The 25,142-nt window shown below is 39.7% G+C and overlaps 1 protein-coding gene across 2 annotated transcripts in view; it reads left to right on the top strand.

Annotated features, from left to right (window-relative positions):
• The window catches only part of Pgm5 (phosphoglucomutase 5), a 173,222-nt gene that overhangs the window by 98,335 nt on the left and 49,745 nt on the right, over positions 1–25,142 (top strand). For both annotated transcript variants that reach the window (XM_003472198.5, XM_063250243.1), the window contains exons 7-9: positions 2,219–2,334; positions 18,204–18,339; positions 21,916–22,099. In XM_003472198.5, the coding sequence (XP_003472246.3) occupies positions 2,219–2,334; positions 18,204–18,339; positions 21,916–22,099 (436 nt within the window). The remainder of the gene's footprint in view (positions 1–2,218; positions 2,335–18,203; positions 18,340–21,915; positions 22,100–25,142) is intronic.

The following is a 25,142-nucleotide window of genomic DNA, read 5'->3' as shown; positions in this document are numbered from 1 at the left end:
ATCTAGGGAGATGAAGGGTCAATGAAATATCAGCAGAAATTAAGCAGACCTGGGTCCAGATTGTAGTATTACCTATTACCTCTGAAGAATTCTGAAAAAAATGCTCGAGTGTTCTAAGTCTCTGAGCCTGGCTTTTGACAGCATTGTTTTGGCTTTGAGGTTTATCTAGATAGAATAAGACAACATATATATCTTCATTTTTGATTTCATTGTTAGTCATCATTCCATTTGTGTTACAAAATACCGGAGAAAACAGTGCAATGTGAAAGGGGGAAAGGTTTATTTTGGTTCATGGTTTCTGGGTTTCAGTTGATGATCACTTGACTCCATTGTTTTATCTCATGGGAGCCTGAAAAGGTGAAGGGAAAGAAAGAGAGTGGGGGGATGGCTCATAACTCAATCATCTTCCAAAGCCCTCATCTCTAATACTGCTGCGTTGGAGACCAAGCTTTCAACAGAGAAGCTTTGGGTGGACGTTTCAGACTCAGACACAACAATTTCTTTTCATCAGTGTTTGTGAGATTCACTCAAGTTGCCTGAACCAATAGAGTTTATGAGACTACATTGTAAATCACAAATAACTTGTCCATCCTTGTTGGGTGTTTATTTGGACTGTGCCAATTATCCTGAATTATGATTCTGTGATCATTCTTGCCAAACCTCATGTTCATATTCGGTTGAGTACATTATACACTGAGTTCCTCAGGAAGAAGCTCTGAAAAAACCTGGAAATTTATTCCTTTGTACCTGCAAAATCAAAGTTACCTTCAAGATCAACACTGTGTGGGTCAGTTTTCTATTTGTCTGAGTCACTTTTCTCATCACTGGGGCAAATACTCAACACCCACAAGTTAAATGGAGAGAGGTTTGTTTTGGCTCAGGTTTCAGAAGTTTCAGTTCCTGTTTTGCAGACTCAGACATAAAAGCTGCATGGTGGAAGGCCCTGGGTGGAGGCACTTCACACCACGGTGGTCAGGACACAGAGAAAGGAGGAGCTGGGAGGGAGATGCACTCCTCCAGGGCAGCCCTCAGTGACCCACCTCCAGGAGCACCCCACTTCTTCACAGCCAGTCACCACTCAAAAACTGTGCCTCTGAGTACATGAGGCTCTCGGGGGACATCTAAATATACCCCGCAGCACTATTGTTATAACAAAATACCTGAGACAATACACTTAAAAGGAGGAAAGTTTTATTTTGGTGTAAGGGGTTTCAGTCCGTGGTCAGTTGGCCTGTTGCTTTTGGTCTATGGTGAAACAACATTTCATGTTGGAAGCATGGTGGAGAAGGGTGCTTACCTCATGGTGGCTACGAAGTAAAAAAGAAGTGACTGGCATTCTATGGTCCCCTTTAGGGGCATGTCCCCAATTACCTGAGACCTCCCATTTGGTTCTACCTGATAAAGATTTTCACTACCTTCTAATAGTGCCAAACCGAGGATCTTTGGGCAGTTATAATTATAGCAAAGTTATATAGCTAAATTATAGCAAAAACCTACAAGAGAGTGAGAAAAGGTGATCAGGCCCCGAGAAAAGTTAGACTATGCTGTAGTCACAAGGCCTCAGACACCTGTGGGACCACTGGACCAAAGTGACCCTCCAGATTGGGTCAAATTGGGGTGGAGGTGAGACTTGAAATCTCTCATCAACCAGTCATTGGGTGTGGATTGACCTAGAAATGGGAGCATGATTATAAAGCTGTCAGCCGTCAACATTCCTAAATGCTGGTAGAATGAGTGTTCCAGCCCTAAAATGTCTAAAGTGTGCGTGCACACACGTGTGTATGCATGTGTGTACATACATGTATGCACATGTTAGAGGTGAACTCAAGCAGTGTACCCCACTTACTTTCTAAGAGTCAAATTGTTGCATCATATGATATGGCTATGTCCATTTTTAGTAGATACTGTCAAATGGTAGTACAAATGCTTTTTACTCAATATCAATCTTAATTTAGGTTCTGATGTGCTCACGAAAATTAAAAATTTACAGATGAATATTTCTGATATTAGCATTTCCGATATCATGGAGAATCATTTCATGAAAACTGTTTATCGTTCCCCAGCTTATAGCTTGACACGCTGAACACTGCCAACACTGTCCAAATTGTTCTGAAATTGAGGTAGAAAATTAATGGGTCTTGAAGACCACCTACTGTGCTGAGAGAACAAAGAAAACAAGGTATATTAATTGACTGTTGCCTTCAATTTCACTTTTCAGAGTGGCCAAATCAATGAAGGTCCCTGTCTATGAGACGCCAGCTGGATGGAGATTCTTCTCGAACCTGATGGACTCGGGACGGTGCTCTCTGTGTGGAGAAGAGAGCTTCGGCACTGGTAGGCTCTGCAGGACTGCATTACTGGGGAGGTGGTGGCAGCTCTGTGACCTCACTCTGAGGATCAAAGGCTGCAGGAAGAGTTAACTGGAGGCAAAGGTCGGAGATACTTAATAGAATGTGTGCTGGTACACTCGTCTCTATTTCTCTGTTTTTGAAAATAGTTCTGTTATGAAAATTCGAAAAACTGCACCAGAACTAGAAGAATATCACATTGGGCCTCCGTGGGCTGTCACCTAATTTTAGCTGTCATCAGCACATGTTCAGTCCTGCTTTATCTCTACCCCTATCCACAAGAGGAGACCTCCTCTCTGGTTATTGTGAAGCAACCTCTTAGTTTATGATGTTATGCCTGGATGCTTCAGTGTGAATCTGTAAATGTAAGGGATCTTTGGAAAAAATCATGGAGGAACCACATCATTAGCACACTTAAGAATGTTAGAAACAATTTCTTTCTTTAAAGATGTTGCTCCATTGTCTTCTGGATTGCACAGTTTGCAAGAAGTCTGAAAAGTTTTTATCTTTGTGTATATAAAGTGCCTTCCCAACAGGCCCCGGCTGCCTTCAGCATTTTCTTATCTTTGATTTTCAACAATGCAATTACAGTATGTTTATGGGTGTGTGTTTGTATATTTAACCTCTGTATGGCTGTCTTGGGGTCTTGAACCTATCATTTATTAATCTTAGAAAATGCTCAGTCATTATGTGTTCAAATACTTCTCCACCCATTCTGCCTTTTTCCTTCTGAGATTTCCATTACGCAATGTCAGATAATTTATGTCCATAGATCCTCAGAGTTCTTACGTGTGCCCATCTGATTTGTTGTATTCTTTTTGTATTTTAGTTTATATAATCTATATTGGCATAATATTAATTTAACTGATTCTTCCCTTATCTATGCCCAATCTGTTCAAGCCTATTAAAGAAACTCTTTATATTTTATGTCTTATTTTTAGTATTTTTCTTCACATTTTTATTTTTTCAAAAATGAATTTAGTTTATGGTACACTAAATATATTTTTGTTAAGTTTTTGGTACATTTTAGATATACATAGTGATCACATTCATCATGGGAAATTTGTACCGGGACATGGTATTCCTTAATTCTTTTTTTTCCATTCCCCTACCCTCCCTTCAGCTCCTCTTCTTTTCCATCCAATTTTTTCAGTGAAAATACATATCCACTTATGTAAGTTACTTCCCTTTTTCATGAGATCATTTGATATATTAAACAGGACTATTTTAAGTTCCCTGTCTGATAATTCCAATATATAGTTCATCTCTAACCATAATTCTGATGATTGCTTGATCTTTTGACAGTGATTAGCTTTTGCTTGCTATTTTTGGCTCTCAATTTTTTACTGAATGTTGACTGTGGATAAGCAGCTATGCAGATAAATAGTATTTTTGCTCAGGAGTGGGCAAGTATCTTTTCTTGTGGCAGATTAAGACTATCTAGTGAGCCACTGAACTAGATTTGGCTTTTATTGTCTCTGTTATGAACTGTAGCATCCTACAGGCTTAAAATTCCTTCAGCAGTGGAATATTTTACTGTACCCTAACGTTGGGATGGCTTGTTATGTGTCCCTTTTCTTCCACAACTTTCAGCAGGTACTTCCTGCCTGTGACTTAAAATGACTTCTGCTTCCATGGGTATAGGATTCTGAGCCCAAGAAGGTTCCCTCTTTCTCCCTAGGAGTTTTCTGAAGCTAGTACCTGGGCTTCCAGATGAGAGAGAGCTCCGGGGGAGGTGGATAGGATTGAAATTCTAAAAGCAGCTGATCCCCTCTCTCCAAGGCTCCCTCCCAGTTTCCAGTCCTCCAGAGCACCCAGTGGAGGCCATGAAAAACCTCAGAAGCATTTCTCTTTCATCTGAGACTTCAAATGATTTTAAGCCAACATAATAAAATATAGTTGATCTGTAAATATTTTTTAAAGTCTGACATAACTCATTATCCACTTATGTGGTAGCATCCTCTTTCTCCTGTGCTTGCAAAGGCTTTGTGCCCCGTCTGTGAAGTGGCCTTGTCACTTTCTATAATTCTTGCAGTAGTATCACAGCTGTAATCCTACCACGCAGGAGGCTGAGGCAGGAGGATCACTGTAAGTTCGAGATCAGCCTGGGCTACACAGTGAGCCCAAACCTGAACTGCATAGTGAGACACTGTATCAAAAAGACAGAAAGACCAAACACAAACACAAAACACAAAACACAAACACAAAAACAAAAAACCAGATTACTGATAAGTTCAGGAACATTTTGTAGATTTTTGACCTTTTTTCATTGCTAGGATTAAAGACATTTTCTTATAGATTCTAATATACTAAACAGAGTATAGGAGTGAAACTCCAAAAGTAATTTCTTAATTCCCCCTGTTCTCATTCTCCCTGGGTTGCCTTAGGTTTGTTCTCATTAGGAACCAAATTACTGTGCAATTTGATAAGGAATTTTATATTTTTTATCTGCATTTCTGAACTCTGCATTTTCCCCTCATAGACTGTTCATTGAAAATTCAGGTTATAGATCCTAGAGAGCTTTGAACAGCTTTGACTTCTGGCATTGCTGTGCTCTTTTTCTTTTCTAGTTTGTTTAGTGCTTACATACATAAAATTATTAATCTTTTTTTTTTTTGTCTTTTTCCCTTTTATCGGTACCGGGGATCGAACTCACGAGTGCCTGCTTGCAAGGCAGGCGCTTATGCCACTGAGCTAAATCTCCAGTCCCTATTAATTGTTATTAATAAATTATTATTAATGAAAATTATTATTCAAATAAAAATTATTAACATGATTATAAATCATGTTAATATGCTTAAGCTTGCAACCTGCTCAGCACTTTATGCTGTTGATTACAGTTTTTTATTTTCTAAAACTATTATGTTCTCTATTTTTATATATGCAGTTATATAACCTACCGCTAAAATATTTTTGTATTTTTCTAATATTGATGCCCTTTATTTCATTTCATATTTTTATTTCATAGCTATCATCTTGAAAATAATATTAAATAGTGATAATTCATAATTTTAGTGGAAATGGGTTTAGTATTTTAGCATCCATTTTTGTCACTGCTTTTGAACATTGGTAAAAATCTTTATTATATTTAGGCAGATTCTTTTTCTTTTTTTTTATTTAAGAGGAAAAAGAGAAAAACACAAAACAAAACAAAGCAGTGTAAGGTTACACATAATACAGAACTACAAAAAAAACCCATAACAGTAAGAAATCACCTGTTAATAGATTACATATTATCATCTTGGAAATAGTTGCTCAAATCACAGTATCAAAGAATACAAAGTAGACATTCAAACAGAGAGACTGCAAACAGCTGTGTTCAATGATCCAAAAACATTAATATAATCAGCTATTTAACAACCCTATACACACTTGCTGTTATATCCGTTAGAGCTCTTTTTTTTTCCCTTCCTCTCTTTTTTACAACAAAATTTACACATTTTGGATTTTATTACTCCTTAGTTCTTATTACTTTTTGGGAGGGGGAGAGAATAAAGTCAAATATGGCAAAACAAAGCTGTCAGTCAAAACCAAGGATAGACATAGCACATGATGTAGAACAGAGTACAAGGTTATCAACAATGGTTATCGACGTTGTCTCTTGTTTCCTTAAAAAGATTTGTCTATCTCATTAGATATTATAAAGTTGGACAGAACAGTAGAGAACAAGACCAATAAAACTTAGGAGGCAGATTATTTTTCAATTCTCATTTTACTTACAGGCTTTTTAGAAATGCTATCAGATTTACCAGGTACCTGTTGAAATTTAGTGATATATTAATGTATTTCTTGTTACATGAATACATGAAATCAGATTGATTTCCTGCTATCAAAATATACTTGAATTTCTGAGAATAAGTATTATTTGAACATATTCAAATAGATTGCAGTTAAATCACTTTAAATGGTCATGTTTTAAGCCATGTTTGAATTTTTGGAGGACTTTCTTCTGTGGACATTTTCTTCTCTTACCATTAATAATTCAGTAGGGATAACATACATCTTTTTTCCTTGGATCAGTAGACCCTACCAACCTCTCTCAATTGCTGCTCTCCAATGTGTACAGATGACACCCCATCTTGGGGATGGCCAAAGTTGCTAATTCCTTTCTGTGCTGAGGTTTAACAAAGAGCACACTGTCTTTTTGTTTGTTGTTCTGTGTACATAGACTAGGGATAATGACTTATAAATATCAGGAATTACATATTGCATACAATAATTATGCTCACTGGTTAGTACAAAAACACAAATCTAGCAACTGAATTGGAAACTGGTAAGTACATATTTGTTATGGTTTGAGTTTGGATGCCCCCGTGAAATCCTCATGCAATCATGGGGTAGGGCAGGCCTTTCAAAGGCTACTGAGTCTAGCATTTGTGGTTGGTTCATTGTCTAGTACTGGGATTGATGGTATGAGCTGCACCCACCCAGGAGTGGGGAGCTGGCATACAATATAAGGGAGGGAAGGAGGCATGCTTTTCCCTTTTTACCCTGTGTGCCCTTGTCACTTGTGGCCACCATGATAGTTGCCCCTTAGCCACCTCACTCTGCCTTGGAGCAAGTTGCATATGGACTGAAACCTCAAAAAAAAAAAAAAAAAAAAAAACGCTGTAAGCTAAATAAACCTTTTTTCATTTTGGGCGTTGGGTATTTTGCCCCAGCAATGGGTCAAGGTTTATTCATTCTTTTTGATCTTCCATAAGCATTTGAGAGTTTACAATATACTATATACTTTATAGTCTCTATAATGAGGTAGAATGTTACCCATGTATAACCATGTTGCACCCTTAATAATATGTAGTTGTTTACTTAAGTTTAATAAACATTTAAGACACTCTGTTAGAAGTTGTATAAAATACAAAGTGCTTAAGACCATATTCTTTGGAATGACAAGAAAGATGTACAGGAGACTATTCTACACATAGAAGCCACAATACAGGAGTAGAAAATATGATGTAGGAGATGAAAAAAGGAAAAATGCTTTTGGATTGGAAATTTGAAGCAAACTTCATGGAAGTTAAGCCGGTGCTTGAGGAATGGGGAGGATTTGTGTGCACAGAGATGAAAGAGAGCGCTCCTGCCAGATGGAGTGACGTCAAGAAAGGAATGGAGGTAGGAGAGCAGGGACATGTGCTGCAGAGAGCTAAATGTTTGTTTTTTTAGAGAAATGTTTTTCCAAATGTGGATTGAGACTCATTTGGGGTCATGACATTAATCTGATACCATCAGTGCTTTAAGAAACAGAAACTATCGGAACATTGCATTTAGCAACAATTGTTTTGGAAATGTTATATGTATATAAAAATATTCACATCCATGTGTATGAGTATAGCAGGTCTCTTGGATAAATGTATTAATTCTAGATCATGATGAAAAAGTCTGAAAAGGACTGGTCTGCAGCAAAAGTCAGCCTTGCTGACTTTTTTCTATTAAGGACTCAATAATAAGTATTTTAGACTTTATGGACCATAAGTCGAGTTATGATTTCTATCATAGTTACTCAACTCTACCACTATAGCACAAGAGCAGCAGTAACAATGCATAAACAAAGGAGCATGATTGTGTTGTAGAAAACTGTTAATCAGAAAAATAGTCGTGAGTCCAGATTTGGCTCAAGGGTTATCATTTGCCGTCCCTGGTGTATTGGTTAGGGTACTGGAGGGAGTAGCCAAAAGCTGCTGGAAATACAGTGAGGAAGAGTCAATTTTTGAAGGCTTTTGCCTGTAGCACAGATATTGGGACTCAACTAGAAATAGCCATATTCTGCACAAGGGAGGTCAGCTTGCAGATGCTTTTCAGCACGTTTGCATTCACACAGTTGTGCTGATTGTAACATATAGGCTAAACTCATAGGGGATTTTGAAGTATTTTTATAGTTGTCTATCATTTTCCTTTCAAGGAGCACAAGAAATTATTCAGTGTGTAGGGCATCCTCTTCCATTTGGAAGTTATAATGATTTTAGTCTAGTTTGATAGATGACGCTTCTGAGCTCAGGAAATAATGAAATGACTCTCCCAGGGCAGCAGAGTCTGGAGATGATCTCCAAATGCATTAAATTACAGCACAGCTGAAAGACACGTCTTCCCCTCTGCAGTGTTTGCTGCTTTCCAGTGTGCTGATCAGTCTTTCCGAAGACAGCAGTGAAAGCAATGGCTCTTTCCCTCTCTCAAGCACCTAGCAGGAAGCCTGCAGGAACTGGACCATTCAGTCCTGAATGGAAAAATGGCGTCATTCTGCTCTTGCATTGGGCTTCCTTAATGCCAGTTCTCAGAGAGGTTCTCAGCTGGCTATGTCAGAATCACAGGGCCAGTTGTTAAAAATATAGGTTTTCTATCACACTCCAACTTTGACTCCTTGGTGGAGCGTGATAATCTGGTTTTAAATAAATATCCTCAAATAACCCCGATATATAGCCAGGAAGAGGAAATGATGCATAGGTGAAAACCTGTATTTTGGCTGTTCACCAGCACAGATAGTCAGAGTGTGCTTGCAATGTCATGTGCGGTTTGAGCTTGGAAAAATATGGGGTCACAGAAGTGGGAGTCTGATCATTCCCATTCAAGACCCTTGCCTGCTGCCAGCCAGTGGGCCTCTCTGAGCCTCATTTCCAAGCAGTAAAATTCAGGTGATCGTTGGGGCTCTCTCTTAGGATATAATTTTCAGAATCAAATAGGCTAATTACAAGAGAAATGGAGAGGTGGAAATGTTCTTACCCTAAACTGTAGAGAAGCTACTAATGTACCTAAGCTTTGCCAAGTGGAAGCTTTCTCGGTATCCCTGGGGCTTGGCGCTAGGTACCAAACAGGAATGCATAGTACAGTGCCAAGGGAGCTTGGAACTGTAGTGTGGACCTGCCTAAGGCTGAAGAGTATCACAGTTTTACCCAAGTCTAGGTTCATGTGGAATAGTATAGATCACAAGTGGAAATTCCTCCTGCTGGCATCTTGAGCTCCTAGAATGAGCCAGTTTGGCAAGCAGCTGGTAGCTTTAGTGCTGAGGCTTTTGTCCTGTGGAGAGGACAAAAGAGAGCTCCAGGTCCTGGACTGTAGGAAACTTGTGTTCATTGTTCTATCAAAGCATTAAAGTTATTTATAAGCTCAAATCATCTTTTGTGTTAGGTCTACTTGTGTTAGGTTCACCCACTTCCTGGGAATGGCTCTGGAAAACTACTTTGCAGAGTGGAAGGAGAACATTTTGTAAATTCTCAGATTTAAATAGTAGACTGTTTTTCCAAGTGGCAATCTGGCTCCTTCTCTAACCATCCAGTTTTAAAGGAATCTGGGCCTATTCCCATTCACAAAGAAGATGTACTAAAATGCTAAAAGTGAGATTCAAAATATCAAAGATTTAGAAAAAAATTTTTGCATTTGCTACAAATGTTCCACTGGTTTCTGTCAGTTATATGAGTTTTCTAAGAAGTCATACCCTTTGGGGAATCTGAATAGCATAGCTAGAGCTTGGTCCTTTATAGGTGACACTGATGCATTGTTGTTTTTATGAATGACCTGAATGATCTCCAAACTCCACCATCATCTTTAGTAGTACTGTTATTTATTTATTTATTATTTTGATGCCAGAAGTCAAACTCAGGACCTTATGCTTGCCAGGTAGGTATCACTGAGCTATCTCTCTGGCCCATGGTACTGTTATCTTTATTACATATTTTTTTTTTAAAAAAAACTTATGTCCGTAACCTTACAAATATGCCAAAGAAAATTAGGCAATGCAACAGTTGTTTCCAAGGAAATAGTTCTTGTTGAGTTTTCCACAATAATACCTTTTTTTGGTTTAAATGAGCATCTAGTATATCCCAAGGCATTCTAAATAGCTGGATATTTGAATATCCTAAGATTTGGAGGGATTCATAGAAGCAAAATGTGGTCCACAGAAATGTGGACCACTGCAAGGAGATGGGGTGGGATGTATTGAATTCTGGTAAAATCGGTAATATATAAAATTTTAAAAGGCAGTTTTGATGTTTTCACTCACCCTATAATTATCAGCACAAATTAATACATAATGTACTCCCTCCTGACCTAGGAAGGAAGATCTTCCCTCCCGAAGCCAGTGTTAGTGAGCAGATTTTATACTATGTAATTGTGGTTTTAAATCATTCATTTCTCGTATCTGTGACTGCTGACAGTAATTTGGAAATAGGTCTATTTGACAGTGGGCTCTGTTCCAATGTTAGCAATTTTGGACTATATGTTAAATTTTAATGTCTTTAGCACAGTCACTCTGCACTCTGTTGTCTTATGGTTATTGTATTGACTTACTCTCCAGTTTGTGAAGTGGTTTTATTTTCTCCAATAGATTTACAGTTTTTAATACTTCCATCATCATGTGTCTTCCTTTATATTTCACATGTGAGCTTCATACAACCTAAACTCAAGATTAGGATAATGCTGTGACTACTTGTAGGTGTCATTTATTTGCACAACCATTTTAATTACTATTTTACATTTTCAAAGTCAAAGGAAAGCTTCATTCTGTTCTCTAGATAGTCATTAACTTGAGACTTGGCTGTTTCTCATTTCTGCCCAGCTTGTGGGAGAGGGAAAAAGGCCCAAATATCTGTGAGTTTGATTCTCCAGGCTCTACCATGATTCTTTTTCTGCTCTGTGGCCAGGGGGTGTGAATTTGGCTGCATTTCCGAGGTGGGGCGAGGGGATTGTGATGACAGCATTATCAGCACTGCAAGAAGTTTCTATGCTGGGCTGTCAGGAGCAGGCTGCGTGTACGTGTGCAGTTGGATCTAGGTTGGACAGAGCGGCGGGGGAGGTACTGTGGTTGACACTCCCAAGACCTGGAACTCTCTCTCGGATGCTCTGCAAGCTGCCACCTCCAGTGCTGGGGAACTGAGAGTCCTTTCCTTAGGGTCATATGGGTCCAGTGACCACACAGTTAATCCTCCACACTGAGGAAGAGTGGCAGGAGCGAGTGTTGGATAAGTGGAAACCCAGGGATGAGTCTTCTGAGGCTGAATCCATTCTTACTGGTGACTTAGGAGCCCAGGAGATTAGGGCCATTGGTCGCAAACTGAAGACTTCCAAACACATGCATATTTTTTTTTTGCACTAATAAGGGACTTTTGAACAAGGAGACCTACCCTTTGGGATTCAGATGCAGTCCCTAAACATGTGCTTTGAGGTTTGCCAACTCATACTTTGGGAGATGACTCATTACTAAGTGGCTCGATTGAGAACACAGTAATGACCACCAAGTGACAAATCTTCAACCTGAAGCCCACTGGAGAGATTTCATTTCTATGTATGACCTTTCAGGGAGCAATTCTTACAGAATTCTGTCATCCTGTCAGCCTTAGTTACAGAGAATAGAGTGGATGTGTGGATTCAGAGGTTCCTTTCCTACGAAGGGGTGCTCCGGCTGTAAAGAGTGCCGGCTGGTAGTCATGCAGCTGTGTGTGTGTCCCCTCCTCTGGCATGGGGCGGATGTGTTGATAAAATAGTGCTGATATTTGTTATTTATTAGCATTTCCTTAGTGATAGCACCTCCTATGCCTCATTTCACCAAGTCCTGTCTGAAGTTAAATGAGGTAGGGGCCAACATGACCCCATCTTACAGATGAAGACATTGAGCCTTAGGGAGGAAGTCTGAGGCACTGGTCAAGGTCACGCTGGCCTTCTTCTGAATGGCAGTGGAATGAGTATAGGAGCCTTGGGAGATGGTGTCCTAAGACAGAGCAGCGCCAGGAGGCTCCAATTTTGACATCTTCTCCAAGTAGCTGAACTACCTTGGACAGACAGCTTCACCTCAGCGCACCTCAGGCTCCTCATGTGTTCAACAGGATGACCTGCAAAGAGATTTTTTCCATTGTAAAAGTGACACTAGCTTGGTTCTAGCCAGCTTCACATTAAGTGGTGAGTGAATCTGATTGACTATATCCTAAGGTTCATCCATTCATTCATTTATTAATTTGGGGAAGGTTTTCTGCACACCTTCTACGAGCCTGGCCCAGGAGGAGAAAGAGTGAAGTAATTTCAGACTGCGCCTCTCTCATGGAGCTAGCAGGATGTTGCTATGGCCAGCAAATTAGGCATAAGCTGCTGGTGTCAAATGCTATTATTGTTTTACTTATGCAGAGGTGTTGCCACAGCCCATATTCATCAGGAGCCAAGTGGCCTGTGGCAAAAGATAACCAGCATGGATCAGGTGTTGCTGTGTGGCCTTTCTGAGGTCACGGCTGGCTGTTACCCATTGACACGGAGGAGAACTCTGTTTCCTACTCATGAGCACTGCTACACTTTATGGGCATTTATTTTTAAGCACAGTAAACTGCTTTTAGGGAACCTTGATTTTTTTTTTTTCCCGATGTCAAAGAACCAAACACAAGTGGTTTGAGAAATAAAAAAGTCACCATTTTATTACCTATTCTCAAAGTCTCTGCGCCATCTGAAAGGGGGTATCTTCCTCTAATTTCACTTCATGACTGCAATGTTTTTAAAAATAAATCCCTTTCTTGAGTAGATGAAAAGAATTTCACTGTGAATGAATAAAAATCATTTGTGAATAAAGACAAATGGACATTAGAGGAAATGAAAAGATTGGGCTGCTCCTCCGGAGATGTCTGCTGTGAAGGAGGAGTAGAAATTCATCACCCGGTTCTGCACAGCCTTAGCTTACATCGCGGGGGCCGTTTTACCTGTCTTGTTGCAACTGTGGATGCTGTCATTTCAGTAACAATAAAATCTACAGGTGGAGCACGACTGCCCAGGTTCGGATCCTCTTTTTCTCACTTAGCCATGTGACCCCATACAAATGACCTAATTCCATCTCTTACCTGTAAAAAGGGACCAAAAAATTGTGAGAGGTAGGTAACAGAGGTGTGAAGTAACTGAACGCAATGCGTGGCAACTCGCTGCTCTTCATCTTGGAAGAGAATTTGTCTCGCTCATTATTCAGCTTCATCAGCCACCTATCACTCCTGGCTCCAGAAGATGGCCCTACTTGGACATGTGTGGAATGCGTGCAGCTCATCACTTTTCAGCTGGCAAAGTTGCCATTTTCAAAGGGAAGAGAGGAACTATGACACCATGAGGACCACCTATGTGAACAAGGCCAGGAGTATCCACTGGGTTAGAGACCTGCGGCCACTGTGCTTTAACCAATTGGAGCCAAAAGAGGAAGAAGTCTAACTCACTACCCTCGCATGAGATTGTGTGGAATAACCTGCTCCTCAGGAGGTGGCTGTCTGCCCTGGCCACCTGTGAGAATCACCCAAGGAGCTTTTCACAAAAGAAATGTGGATCCCCGCTTTTGTCAGCCTGCGCTGGGCAGTGCTGAACCTTGGAACTGTAAAGTTCTGTAAGTGCTTCTAATATGTCATCTAGGTTTGAGAGTTTCTAAAGTATGTTACAGCTAACCAGCAGGTATAAAATTATTTATTTGACACATTCCAAATTTCTTGCTCCAAATTCCAGCTGTGATGCTTAGATCTATTAATAACACGTGATTATTTGCTTTATTTTGTCACACTTGATTTTCCATTTGAAGAAAATTCCTTGGAAATGATGGAATGTTCTCTTTTTCTCTTTTATTGTTGTTTTATTTTTTATTTTATTTATGCCTCTTATGAGGGCAACATACATAGTTTTAAAGTTTGAGAGAATTCAGCACTTGACTCAAGTGACGGGACAGTGATATTTCTGATGATGAAAATTAAACTCTGTCTTTATGCTGGCTGCTGAGTTTTGCTGACGTCAGGGCAGGGGAGAGCACCATCAGGGCAGGGGAGAGCACCGTCTGGTATCTGGCTGGAGGTGGCCGCTGCTCAGAGCGGAGTGGGCTTTGGGCTGGGAAGTGGGTGGGAGAAGGCAGGGTGAGTGGTATTACTGGCTTGGGGAATCATGGTCGATTTTTTTTTTTTTTTTTTTTTTTTTGTCGGTACCGGGGATCGAACTCACAACCGCGCACTTGCAAGGCAGGCACTTATGCTGCTGAGCTAAATTTGAAACAGCTGTAATGAGTGGCAAGCTCTGGGTGCACCAGCCAGCGGAGCAAGCTTCAGACTGCTGGTGTTGTTCATCGCCAAAAAGTGCAACCGCTCAGCCCGTAAAAGGATAGGGAACACATTTAGGTGCATGGTACTAACAGAAGGAGACCAATCTGGAAGGGATACATACTCTCTGAGTCCTATCACATGACATTCTGGAAAAAGCATGTTTTCAACCTGAATTTATACACACCATTGACAAGTTTAAACATCATTTCTTATGAAAATGATATGTATGTTTTTATCAGAGAAGTACTACAAAGAAAAGATAAATTCTTCTTCACCTGAATTCTACCGCTTCAGAGACAGACGGCCTCTGCCGACAGTTTGCTGTCTGATTTTCAGTTGTTCGTCTGGGTGCCCACATACAGTATCTACATGCATTTTCCTCCAAAAAATGCTGGATATTCTTTTTCACATATGTGTTTTTCTACTTACTAAAATTGGATGAACACCGTCCTATTACTAAAGATTCTTACTCAATATTTTGTTCACACAATAAGCTTTTGTATGGATTTTTTTTTACAATTATCTTATTGTTCAAAAATTATGTTTTTCCACTTGCCCTTTTTGCTTCTTTAGTGGATGTCTTTATGAGTAAGGTTAAGAAATAGAATAGCTGAGTCCAAAGCTAAGGGATTTTTAGAGGCTCCTTCTCATTGGGTCTGAATTACAAACTGGAATCATACCAGTATTCTGTTGGTCTAGATATTCTCTTTCACACAACTCATCTTTGCTGATTTAACAAGCCCCAAATGGTTTTATACTTTATGGACTTTTCTTTGATCATATGAGAGTGAATATTTGTTCAAGTGTTCATTGGCTGTCAACATTTATTCTTTTGAAAATGTCCTTCACGTAGTTGTCTATTGAGGTTCCTCTTTTCCACATAGATGTACAAAACCATTTTAAAGATAAAGTCAGTTAGCCCTACCATATATAGTATATTTCTCCTCTCCATTTTGGCTCTGTTTATAGTGGGTTTTGGAAACCACTTTGTACCTTTGCATTTTCTGCATTTTTAATTTAATTTACAAGACAATGACATGGGATTAGAGTTGCTTGCCTTAAATAGTTATTAAAAGCAGAGTTGGACCCCTTAAAGCGCCCTCCAAAGCATGCTGTGATCATCCAATGGAAACATCTGTGTAATTGTAGCACCATTAATTGTATCTATGGCTACCTCAAAGAACTATAAAGAACAGTTAATTTTATTTGATATCAGGCCCTTATGAATTTTGGCAAATGTTCAACTTGTAGGCAAGACTGTCTAAGCCCACTCACAATTTACTATGCAGTTGGCTACAAATTATTGAGGTGTTTTTTAATCCATCTAAAAGGATTCTTTCTTGAACACTAAATTACAACTTATCTCACAGACTGGAGAGCATCTAATAGTTCTGTCTCTAGGTAATGTGATCCAGCTGGAGATTCCAGGTATGCAAAGCCCATGTTTTAGAACAAAGGGGTATTTTTCTCTAGCCAGTAAATAAAAGTGATTTTTTTTCAGCTATAAAAGGACAAAAGGTTTTGAAATGATCCCACTGGGCAGGGTTTCCTAGACTTGTTTTTCTGGCAGTTGGCCATAGAGCTAAGCCTGAGTCTTCCAAACTTCTTCCATTTTTGTAGCAGTGTGAAGAATTCACTGGCTGAGACCAGAGTCTCTTTATGGTGTGATGAATACCCGGGGTCCTCTTAACCCCGAGGCAGCCACAGCTGGACATCTACCAATGTCATCGGCGAGCATTGGTCAGTGTGTAATAAGCACTGAACATACTGTCCTTTTTCCTGCTCGATTTAGGTACTTATACCGCTCTCTCAGGGTTGTATGTTTTCCTCTTTGAAGAAATATACTTAATGCAATAAATATAACAAGAATGGTAAATGGTCCCTAACTTTAGTGAGACGTAATCAAAGATGTTGAGCTAATGTATTATTACATTCCATTTGAAGTTTTAACACCTCTATAACATGAGTTGCCTTCGTTAATTTTCTGTGTGTGCTTCACAATCCTGCAAACAAGAAAGCTGTGGTCCTTTTCATCACACTTTTATAAGAACAAATGGTCCCCTTCTCGGTCTAAGTTTATTGCTAGAGTCAGATAAAAATTTACATAAATGGCTGGAAATAATTCACCTCAAACTATGTACCAAGAAATCAGTACTGTTTAGGTGTTTTGTATGAATTACAAATAGCAAGATTAACCGCAACAACCATGTGTGATATCCCAGCTACTGTTCCTAATAACTAGGGATATTTAGTTCTTGAAAATAACCCCATAGGGCAGGGGATATTATTATCCCTATATTCCAGATAACTACAGAAAACAAACATAAGTAGCTGAGCCAGGATTTGAACAAGAGAAATCTGACTACACGCTTTGCCCTTTTACTTATTAGGTTGATACCACAGCATCACAAGATAGGGGGTGGTGTTATCATTTTATAGATGAGAAGCTGAGGGTCAGAGGAGTTAATAACTTTTCAGTAACTTCTCCCACACCTTGAGAGTAGCAGCAATGAACTGAAATCTTAATTCCAAAGTCTTTTCCATGCTTTTCTCGTACTATGACATGTTTCCTTGAATTTAGGGTTTTTGTCCTCCTCAGAGAAAGCTTATAACAGGACATGAGACAGACGCTGAAGTGAAGGGCCTAGTGGAACACATCCTCTGGATTCTATTTGCACAGGGAGGTACTCATTTACACTGTATTTTGTGCAAATGACACAATAAGAACTGGCTCTCTTCTATACACATAGCTGTAGGACTTGGCTTTCCAATTTATTCCTACCTCTGGGACTTCACATTTGCTGTCCCTCAGCTTGGAATACTTTGTCCCCAGGCTGTGCCATGCCTGAATCCTTCTCAGGAATCAGTTCAAATCTCCTTGGCGGTCCTGGCCTTAAAATTCTGTGTTCATCTTCTCGGGCTTGTCCAATGAAGCACCACAAAATGAGTGGATTAAAACAACAGAAACTTATTCTTTCATAGTGCTGGAAGCCAGGAGTCCAAATCCGAGGTGTTGATGGGGCCAGACTTCCTCAGAATGCTCCAAGGGAGCTCCTTCCTTGCCTCTTCCATTTCCAGAGGCTCCACGAGGTTCTTGGCTTGTGGCCGTGTAACTCCTGAGTCACTTTCTGTCTGCGGAGCTTGTGCCTCTGTGTTTCTCTTCTTCTGTGTCTTCTCTCCATTTTATAAGAACACTTAGTCATTGAATAGAGAGTGCACCTGCGTGATCCATGGTGCTTTCATTTCCCCAAATAAACTCCAGGAGGTGAAGTCTTGTCAGGGCCACTGCCAGCCTCAGGTAAGGCAGTCCATTGCTGTTACACTCTGCGATGTTCGCTTCCACTTTATTACTTCAAAGCCCTTGTCCTTGTTTTATGCATCTTGTTCTTTTCGTGTCTATTTTTCTTTTGCCCATCTCTGTCTTCTCAAGTTTAGACTTTATAAATAAAAGGCTGCCATGTTCACAGCTCTCTTCACAGGCTTTATAATCATGTTTAATGTATTGTAAGGATTACCAAATATCTACTGAATAATTGAATGAATTAATGATGTAGTTACGTTAATGAGCTATCAACTTGGCTCTTTCACTTTTTCAACAATTTCCAGGATTTTGTTAGTTTCACTGTTTTATTTTATTTTTTTTATTGTTTTATGGTTTTTGAGTTTTAGTTGAATATTTTTGAAAAGCAAATGCATTATGGGACCCAGATGGTAAATATATCCAACCATTTCATTGTTACACTCAATTCCTAACTAGTCTTGGTAGTTCCTGTTGGTTTTGCTCTCCCACCCCCAGGAATGAATCCTCAGTGAATATTTCTTTCTCTCTTAGGCTCTGATCATCTACGTGAGAAAGACGGCCTCTGGGCTGTCTTAGTCTGGCTTTCCATTATTGCTGCCCGGAAACAGGGTGTGGAGGAAATTGTTCGAGATCACTGGGCCAAATACGGCCGCCACTACTATTGCAGGTGAGAAGGGAAGGTCTCTGAAGGTGCCCTGGGAACTACTCTTAGGTTCTCTTTAAAACGGATGGGCTAGAACTTTAGGGAGGAAGCATCTTTCAGAAATATCTGAAAGATACAGAGGCTGGAACTGGATTACTCCAAAATTGGAAGGGGGTGGTATCAAAATGCAAGGCACAAATTTCTCCTCCCCTGGTGATATCTCACTGTAATCTTTGAAGCGTTATCTAGATGATAGGCTACATCCCAAGAGCATAGATTAATGGCAGAGCTTTCAAAACTCTTTTGGTACCTGTGGGGATTGGAAAAATCACACTGTCAAATTGGAAGCATTTCCTGTTGGTTGTCATATTTATCAAGGAAGGGGGACACAGACAACAACTGTGCCAGCTAGGTGGGGTGCTTCTGTAAGCCTCTTTCTATCTTTGATTTATCTTCTGACCAATAGTTAAAACACTGTCCAAGATGTCTAAGCTGGTATTCTATGAAGGAACCACGTGGTTTAGAAGCCCCAGATTTTGCTAGAGGTTTAATCTCATAATGCGACTCAGAAAAGGGAAGTAGTACACAGGAAGGAGGAAGATAAAAGGCCAGTGTGTAGAAGTTGAAGGTACATAGTGTCTATCCTTTTCCTGCTGATGAATTGACAGAGTATTCTAGAGGGCACGGTTACTCGCTAGGTATGTGAACCTAGTCATGTAGGTGTATGTTACTAGTGTCCAGCCATAAATTAGAGAAGAGGGTGATAGGAAAGGATGGAAATTGGAGAGAAAGTGGTGCGGGAATATTGGATGTCTCAGAGATTCTGTGTACTGAAAACAGATATTGTGGCTCATTGTGCTGTGAGTGTGGATATGTGATTAACTACCCTTGATGTTTGATTGAATTTCAAAAGCTTGGGGGACAGAAAAAGAGCTTTAAATTCTTCCCTTTATAACATGTTTGTTTGTCCTTTTAAGAAGCTATCTCTTTAGACAAATATCAGAGAATAAGATTTAATTTTATTAAACTTGAGATTGGAATATTCTGGAAAGTGTAGACAACACTGTAACGTTCTTAATTCCTGTTTAGTTAAGAAGGCTGGAAATGTATAGCCTGTAAACCACCTCAGATTATTCATTGCATCAGCAAATCAAGATTCTCAGGGTAGACAAGAACTTGTCCATCTCATAAGCATTTTTAATTAAGTGCCCAACTGCCCTGATTTTTATGGGTGTGTGTGTGTGTGTGTGTGTGTGTGTGTTGTTTTGGTTTTGGTATGCCAAGGAATCACCAACACATGAAATCCTTCTATTCCATGAAAAACTCTTTCAATAAGTTCAGTCTGATAAAACATATCATTATTGCCAGCCTCTGGCTTAATGTGATTGCTTTGAGTCAGAGATGTAGTTTTATAATTTATGAATGATTATCTAAGTTTCTCCCAGTGTTTTATACAAATGGTGCCATAAGTGTATTTATAATATAGTTCATTTTTTGTGGCAGAGATTTATGTGGCAAGAATTACATTTTTCATAAAAAGTACCATGTTAGAGAATAATATGCCACGGAGACTTGATTTCTTGTAGGACATTAAATTATGTTTCAGATTTCTTTCCAAAAAGATCACAGAGAAAAAGAGAAAGGTAGAAATGCGTAGAAGGAAAGATAAATTTTTCCTTTGATATGAGCAAACGGCACGTTGAAATGTTTGTGAAATACAGTGACTGTTTGCCTGGCAGTTTTCTTGGGAGAGAAGAAAGAAAGCAATACTCAGTCTCAAGTTCTACCTGAGAAAACTGTCCCGGTCACTTTGCTGTATTTGAGTTGACCCCAGAGGAGTTCTCCATTTAAAGTAAGTGGTGGTGGTAGTGGCCGTGTGGCCAGAGGAAGCATTTGGGGTGCGAAAGGGGGAGGCGAGTCTAAGACCTGCTTGAGTATGAAGATAAACATTTGGGCAGGCTGCTGCTCTACATATGCTGTACCCTATCAGTGGATTTTTCCCAACTTCTGGATCTTTTTCAATGCCTTGGTATCTCCTATTAGAATCTCCTATCCTACCCTTCTGTCCCTTTCTTTTGGGCTGTCTTTACCTTCCCCAAAGGACTGTCATTAAAGAGGATCAAGTCTCAGAACAGACACAGTGAGAACATTCTTAGGAGTTCCTTGTTGGTTTGTTTCTGAGGCTTGCGAAGAAACAGCTTGCATAGGAGGAGAAGAGAATCAGAAGGACACAGATGCAGGGATTCATCGCTAGACGTGGTATAATTCCACGTCTTCCACCCTGGCCAACAGCTTCAGGTTTCCTGAATGTCTTAAAAGGTCTCCAGTGGGGGGAAACACTAACAACTGCTCAGAGCTTCCCTTCACTCTGAGAACTTACATCCTTTCTGTGTGTTATAAGAAGCCCAAATGTGAGATCCATCCACAGCCACTTAGGCACAGCTGCTCCCCCCCTCAGGCTTCCCCTTAAACAGGCCCTCCTGGGTGTGCCTGGAAGGCCTGTGTCAAGGCTGTCTGGTGTTGGGAGAGAAAGTCCAGTTTCTTTATGATGGTGACCGAGAATAAAATTTACTGTTGTTAAGCTCTGGTGCCTGGCGCTGTGCTCACTGCTTGGTGTCTGTTATCACAGTTTAAGCTTTAAAACAATAAATAAGATAGGCATTATTTTTATTTTTGCTTTAGTCATCTCCCAGCTCCACTGTTGTATTTGTTGCTCTTGGAAAGAAATTTTTTAAAATGGAACAATAGTGACAGTTCTTCCAAGTTTCCAAGAGAGTTTTATAGCACATTCAGCTCAGCTTCTCCTCTTTGCCTCTCATGATACCTGTCTCCTGCCTTCCGTTCTTTTCCTTCCCCTCATTTCCTATCCAGACTATTTGCATAACAAATAGTCTTTGCCCTCCTTGAGCTCATATTCTGCTGGGCAAAGCCAGGCAATGAAAAAGTAACCATTTACACAAAAAAGATAAATATAGACTGGAATAACTGTTATAAAAATGTAAAGGGTGACGAGAGACTCTGTGTGTGTGTGTGTGTGTGTGTGTGTGTGTGTGTCCTGCCTTGATGGATGGATGGTCAGGGAAGGTCACTTTCTGGAAGGGCCAGGAGGTTTGAAGATCTAAGGATGAGTTAGCTCTTTGAATGTACCAGTTAGAGGTGTATAAGAACATATGAGCTAGAATCCGCAAGCAGCAAGAGCAAAGGTCCAGGGGCCAGAGAGGGTGAAAGGTCATTCATTGAAGATGGGAGACGAAGCCATGGTGGCTACAGTGAGTGAACAGGGGTGAAAAGTGGGACAAATTCAAGTCAAGAAAGCGGGCAGAGGCAGATCCCACAGTGTCTCATAGGCTGTGGTTTAAATTTTGAGTCTTGTGCTTAAAATAATAGGTGTTTTGAGATTTTCAGGGAAAGGAGCAACCTGGCTTGATGCAGTGTGAGGACTGGATTGTAGGGGTGGCTGGAAGAGGGACACCAGCTGTGGGTACTTCCTGTGCTTTCCATTGCTGAATCAGAACCACCGATTAGACGACTTTGAGGTATGCACGGATTGCTGGATCTCTGACTGAGTATTCATTCCTGTGTCCTGCCCTCATTCACCAGGTTTGACTATGAGGGGCTGGAGCCCAAAGCAACATACTATATCATGAGGGACCTGGAGGCCCTGGTCACGGACAAGTCCTTCATTGGCCAGCAGTTTGCTGTGGGGAGTCATATCTACAGCGTTGCAAAGACAGATAGCTTCGAGTATGTGGACCCTGTGGATGGGACCGTGACCAAGAAACAGGTATGTACGTGCTGGGGAATTACCAAAACAGGCTGTGAGGCAGAGCAGTGGCCCAAATGTCTCAAAACTGGAGAAGTCTTTAGGGATGGTCTGTTCTGAGCTCTTTTAATCAGGAGAACTCTGCATCCAGGAAATTACTTCACTTACTAGTGGCCGAGGTTGGATTTGAACATGCACCCTCTCTGTCCAGTATTTTTGCTACTTGGTAACTGATGAGCCAGCACATCATACAGGTATGGACTCAACATTTTCTTCTCAAACATTTGCAGTCTGCAGCTCCTTTTACGTGGTGGTGACAGACTCAAAGAAGCTTCTAAGAACAGAAGATCCCTGTCCTTGGGATACCCAGGGGCAGATGTTCCCCTTTCTATTATCTTTTGTCCTGGAGAGATTACAGGAGCTTAACCAACAGAGTTTGGTACCCCGACTAGGGAAGAAACATCGGGAAGTTTGCCCCAAAAAGCCAAAAGGAAGATTTATGGTTGAGAATGGTTATTATACATAAATGACAAAACCAGCTATAATATCTGTGTAGCCTCATCTTTGTGAGTTGTGCAAGAAAATTTGGTCACTAGTATGATTATTTGTCTTCTCATTTTTGTCTATTTGATATGATAAATACTGACCATCTGGACACAATTATAAGTATTAACACTTCCAAGTCTAAAGAATACATCCCGGATAATTTTCAATTAATTTCAATCCCCAAATCCTAAATTCTTATCTTTTTATATAGTCTTTCTCAGGACAGACAATAAGTTAGAAGCTTCAGGTCTTTGGGGACTAGATATCATTTAGTAACTTCTATTTTAACTAACACTTTCTAAATCCTCCTTGTCATAGGCTCCCCTGACTTGCAGGTTTCCCTCATCCCAGGCCTTTCCCTTCCCTCTGTACTCTACCTGTTCTGCTTATAGTAGTGTCTCATTTCCAGCAAAATATGCCTTTCGTTCTAGAAACGCTTCTATGACCCAACAAACTGATTACAGCATAACTTTGGAAAGGTGAAAGAAACAGAAAATAGGGAGGGATGTAGCTAGGAGACTCCAGATCTGGTTCTGCCACTCACTGTGACTTTGGAAAAGTTGCCGCGTTTCTTTGGGCCATAGTTTCTTCCTTATCTGTAGAAGACTTATGTAACAGAGTTGTTTTAGAAATAGATTGAAATACACAAAAGTGCATAGGTATTCAGATGGGAAGTACACAATACATTTTTGCTTTTTCTCTACTAAATTTTATGATGTTTTAATACATTTTAATAAATTAAAACATTTTTTATTTAGAATATTTTATTTAGAATATTTACAAGGCATAGTGATTATGTTTATCATGGAGAGCTGGTCACAGTACATTTCTGTAGTTGGGTTTGGTTTCATTCCCTTGTAGACTGGACTGAATTTGCCCTGAAATAAATAACTCCAGCGAGTCAGTTTTTGGAGACAGAAGGTCAGGAGCTCGGCTGGCATCTTTGAGTCCTGTGCTTCGGATATATACTTTTGAATTTTGTACAATACTCCCATTTGCATTTTACTTAAGATTCTCTGGACAGACTTTTCCCAAATCTGGAGCTCATTTTGTCCTTGTTACTGTAGGATTAAAAAAAGATAAAATATGTATTTTCTAACGTCTCCTTGGGAGGTTTTTGTTTCCTTTTGAGAAAGGCTTGGAAAGCATTCATTGGAGGATTGCTCTAGTCAACGCTAGGTTCTGGACTTTATCTACTCATGGGAAGCTTGTCTGTTGACCTTGTTTTTCTTACTATTTAGTCCTGTATTATTTGATCTTATTTCTTCTTCAGTGCCGCTCAGCATGCAGGTACTTTTTCTTGGATCTTCATTAACTAGTCACATCAGTCTAATGCCTCAACTGGAGCTCAGATTCTGACATCACTTTATTCTGTCTCCCTTGTCCTTCTTCAGTCCTGGATATTGACTTCCATTTGGCTCTGGAATTTGTTGATAAAAAGCTCTTTTGTTTTTGTTTTTTTGCCTTTCCACTTTCTTGCACCTGAGTTCAGATGTGGTAAAAATAGCTAAGTATTACCAGGACCTTGCTCTTGAGTATTTTTGTAGTGAAGGAGGAAGAAAGATAGTTCATTTTCTCAGATTTCAGAACTCTAATGACATCTTTATTGGGTGGTGATTCTGAGTCACACTAAAGCTTCTCGGTAGGTCTGGGGATGGTTCTGTGAATGTTAAGTCTCAGCAGCATCTCTATCTTTTGCTATAGTTGGTTGGTGGGGAGAGAAAGTCTGTATTATTGGCCTATGTCACAGTCTTAGGTGTCAGTATATATCCACTCTTTAAATCCCAGGGATAGTTGAGTTTGGGGCATGCTACAGGTAAGACTGTGCAAAACAAACATAGTTTTTGAACTACAGACACCTAAAAGATATATTTGAATTTTTTACGAGGATAATTTTAAAACAGTAATAAATTATCTGGTGTATTCATTAATTATTTATTGAAAGCCTACCAAATACATAAATTTAGTTCATGATATGCTTTTTAATATATATTAGCCTCACTGAGATAATTTACATACTATATAATTTACCCATTTTTAAAGTATATACTTCATGGTTTATTTTATCTACAGAGTTGTGCAGTCATCACCATAATCAATTTTGTAGCATTTTCATTACCCTCAAAAGATACCTTATACTCATTAGCTATCATCTCCCTTCAAACGCCTCTCTAAATTCCATTCTCTGAAACCACTGACCCACCTTTTCTATGGATTTGCCTATTCTGGACATGTCCTGTAAATGGAATCCTAATATGCGGTCCTTTGTAACTAACTAACTTCTCTCACTTAGTGTAGTGTTTGCACAGGTCATCCGTGCTGTGCCATAATCAGTCCTTCATTCTTTCTGTTGCTAAATAATATTTCCTGTGTGGGAATTTTGTAATCCACTTATCAGGTATTAAAAATTTAGTTTATTTCCACTTTTGATTATTATGATTAATGCTGGTGGATATTCATATTCACATTGTTTGCAGACATAATTTAGTAGTTCTCTTGGGTATATACCTAGGAGTAG

This window comes from Cavia porcellus, unplaced genomic scaffold (assembly GCF_034190915.1).
Source record: "Cavia porcellus strain 051 isolate PalLab524CR breed Dunkin Hartley unplaced genomic scaffold, mCavPor4.1 scaffold_1, whole genome shotgun sequence".
In the NCBI taxonomy this organism is placed as follows: domain Eukaryota; kingdom Metazoa; phylum Chordata; class Mammalia; order Rodentia; family Caviidae; genus Cavia; species Cavia porcellus.
This window is presented reverse-complemented; position numbering and strand designations above follow the sequence as displayed.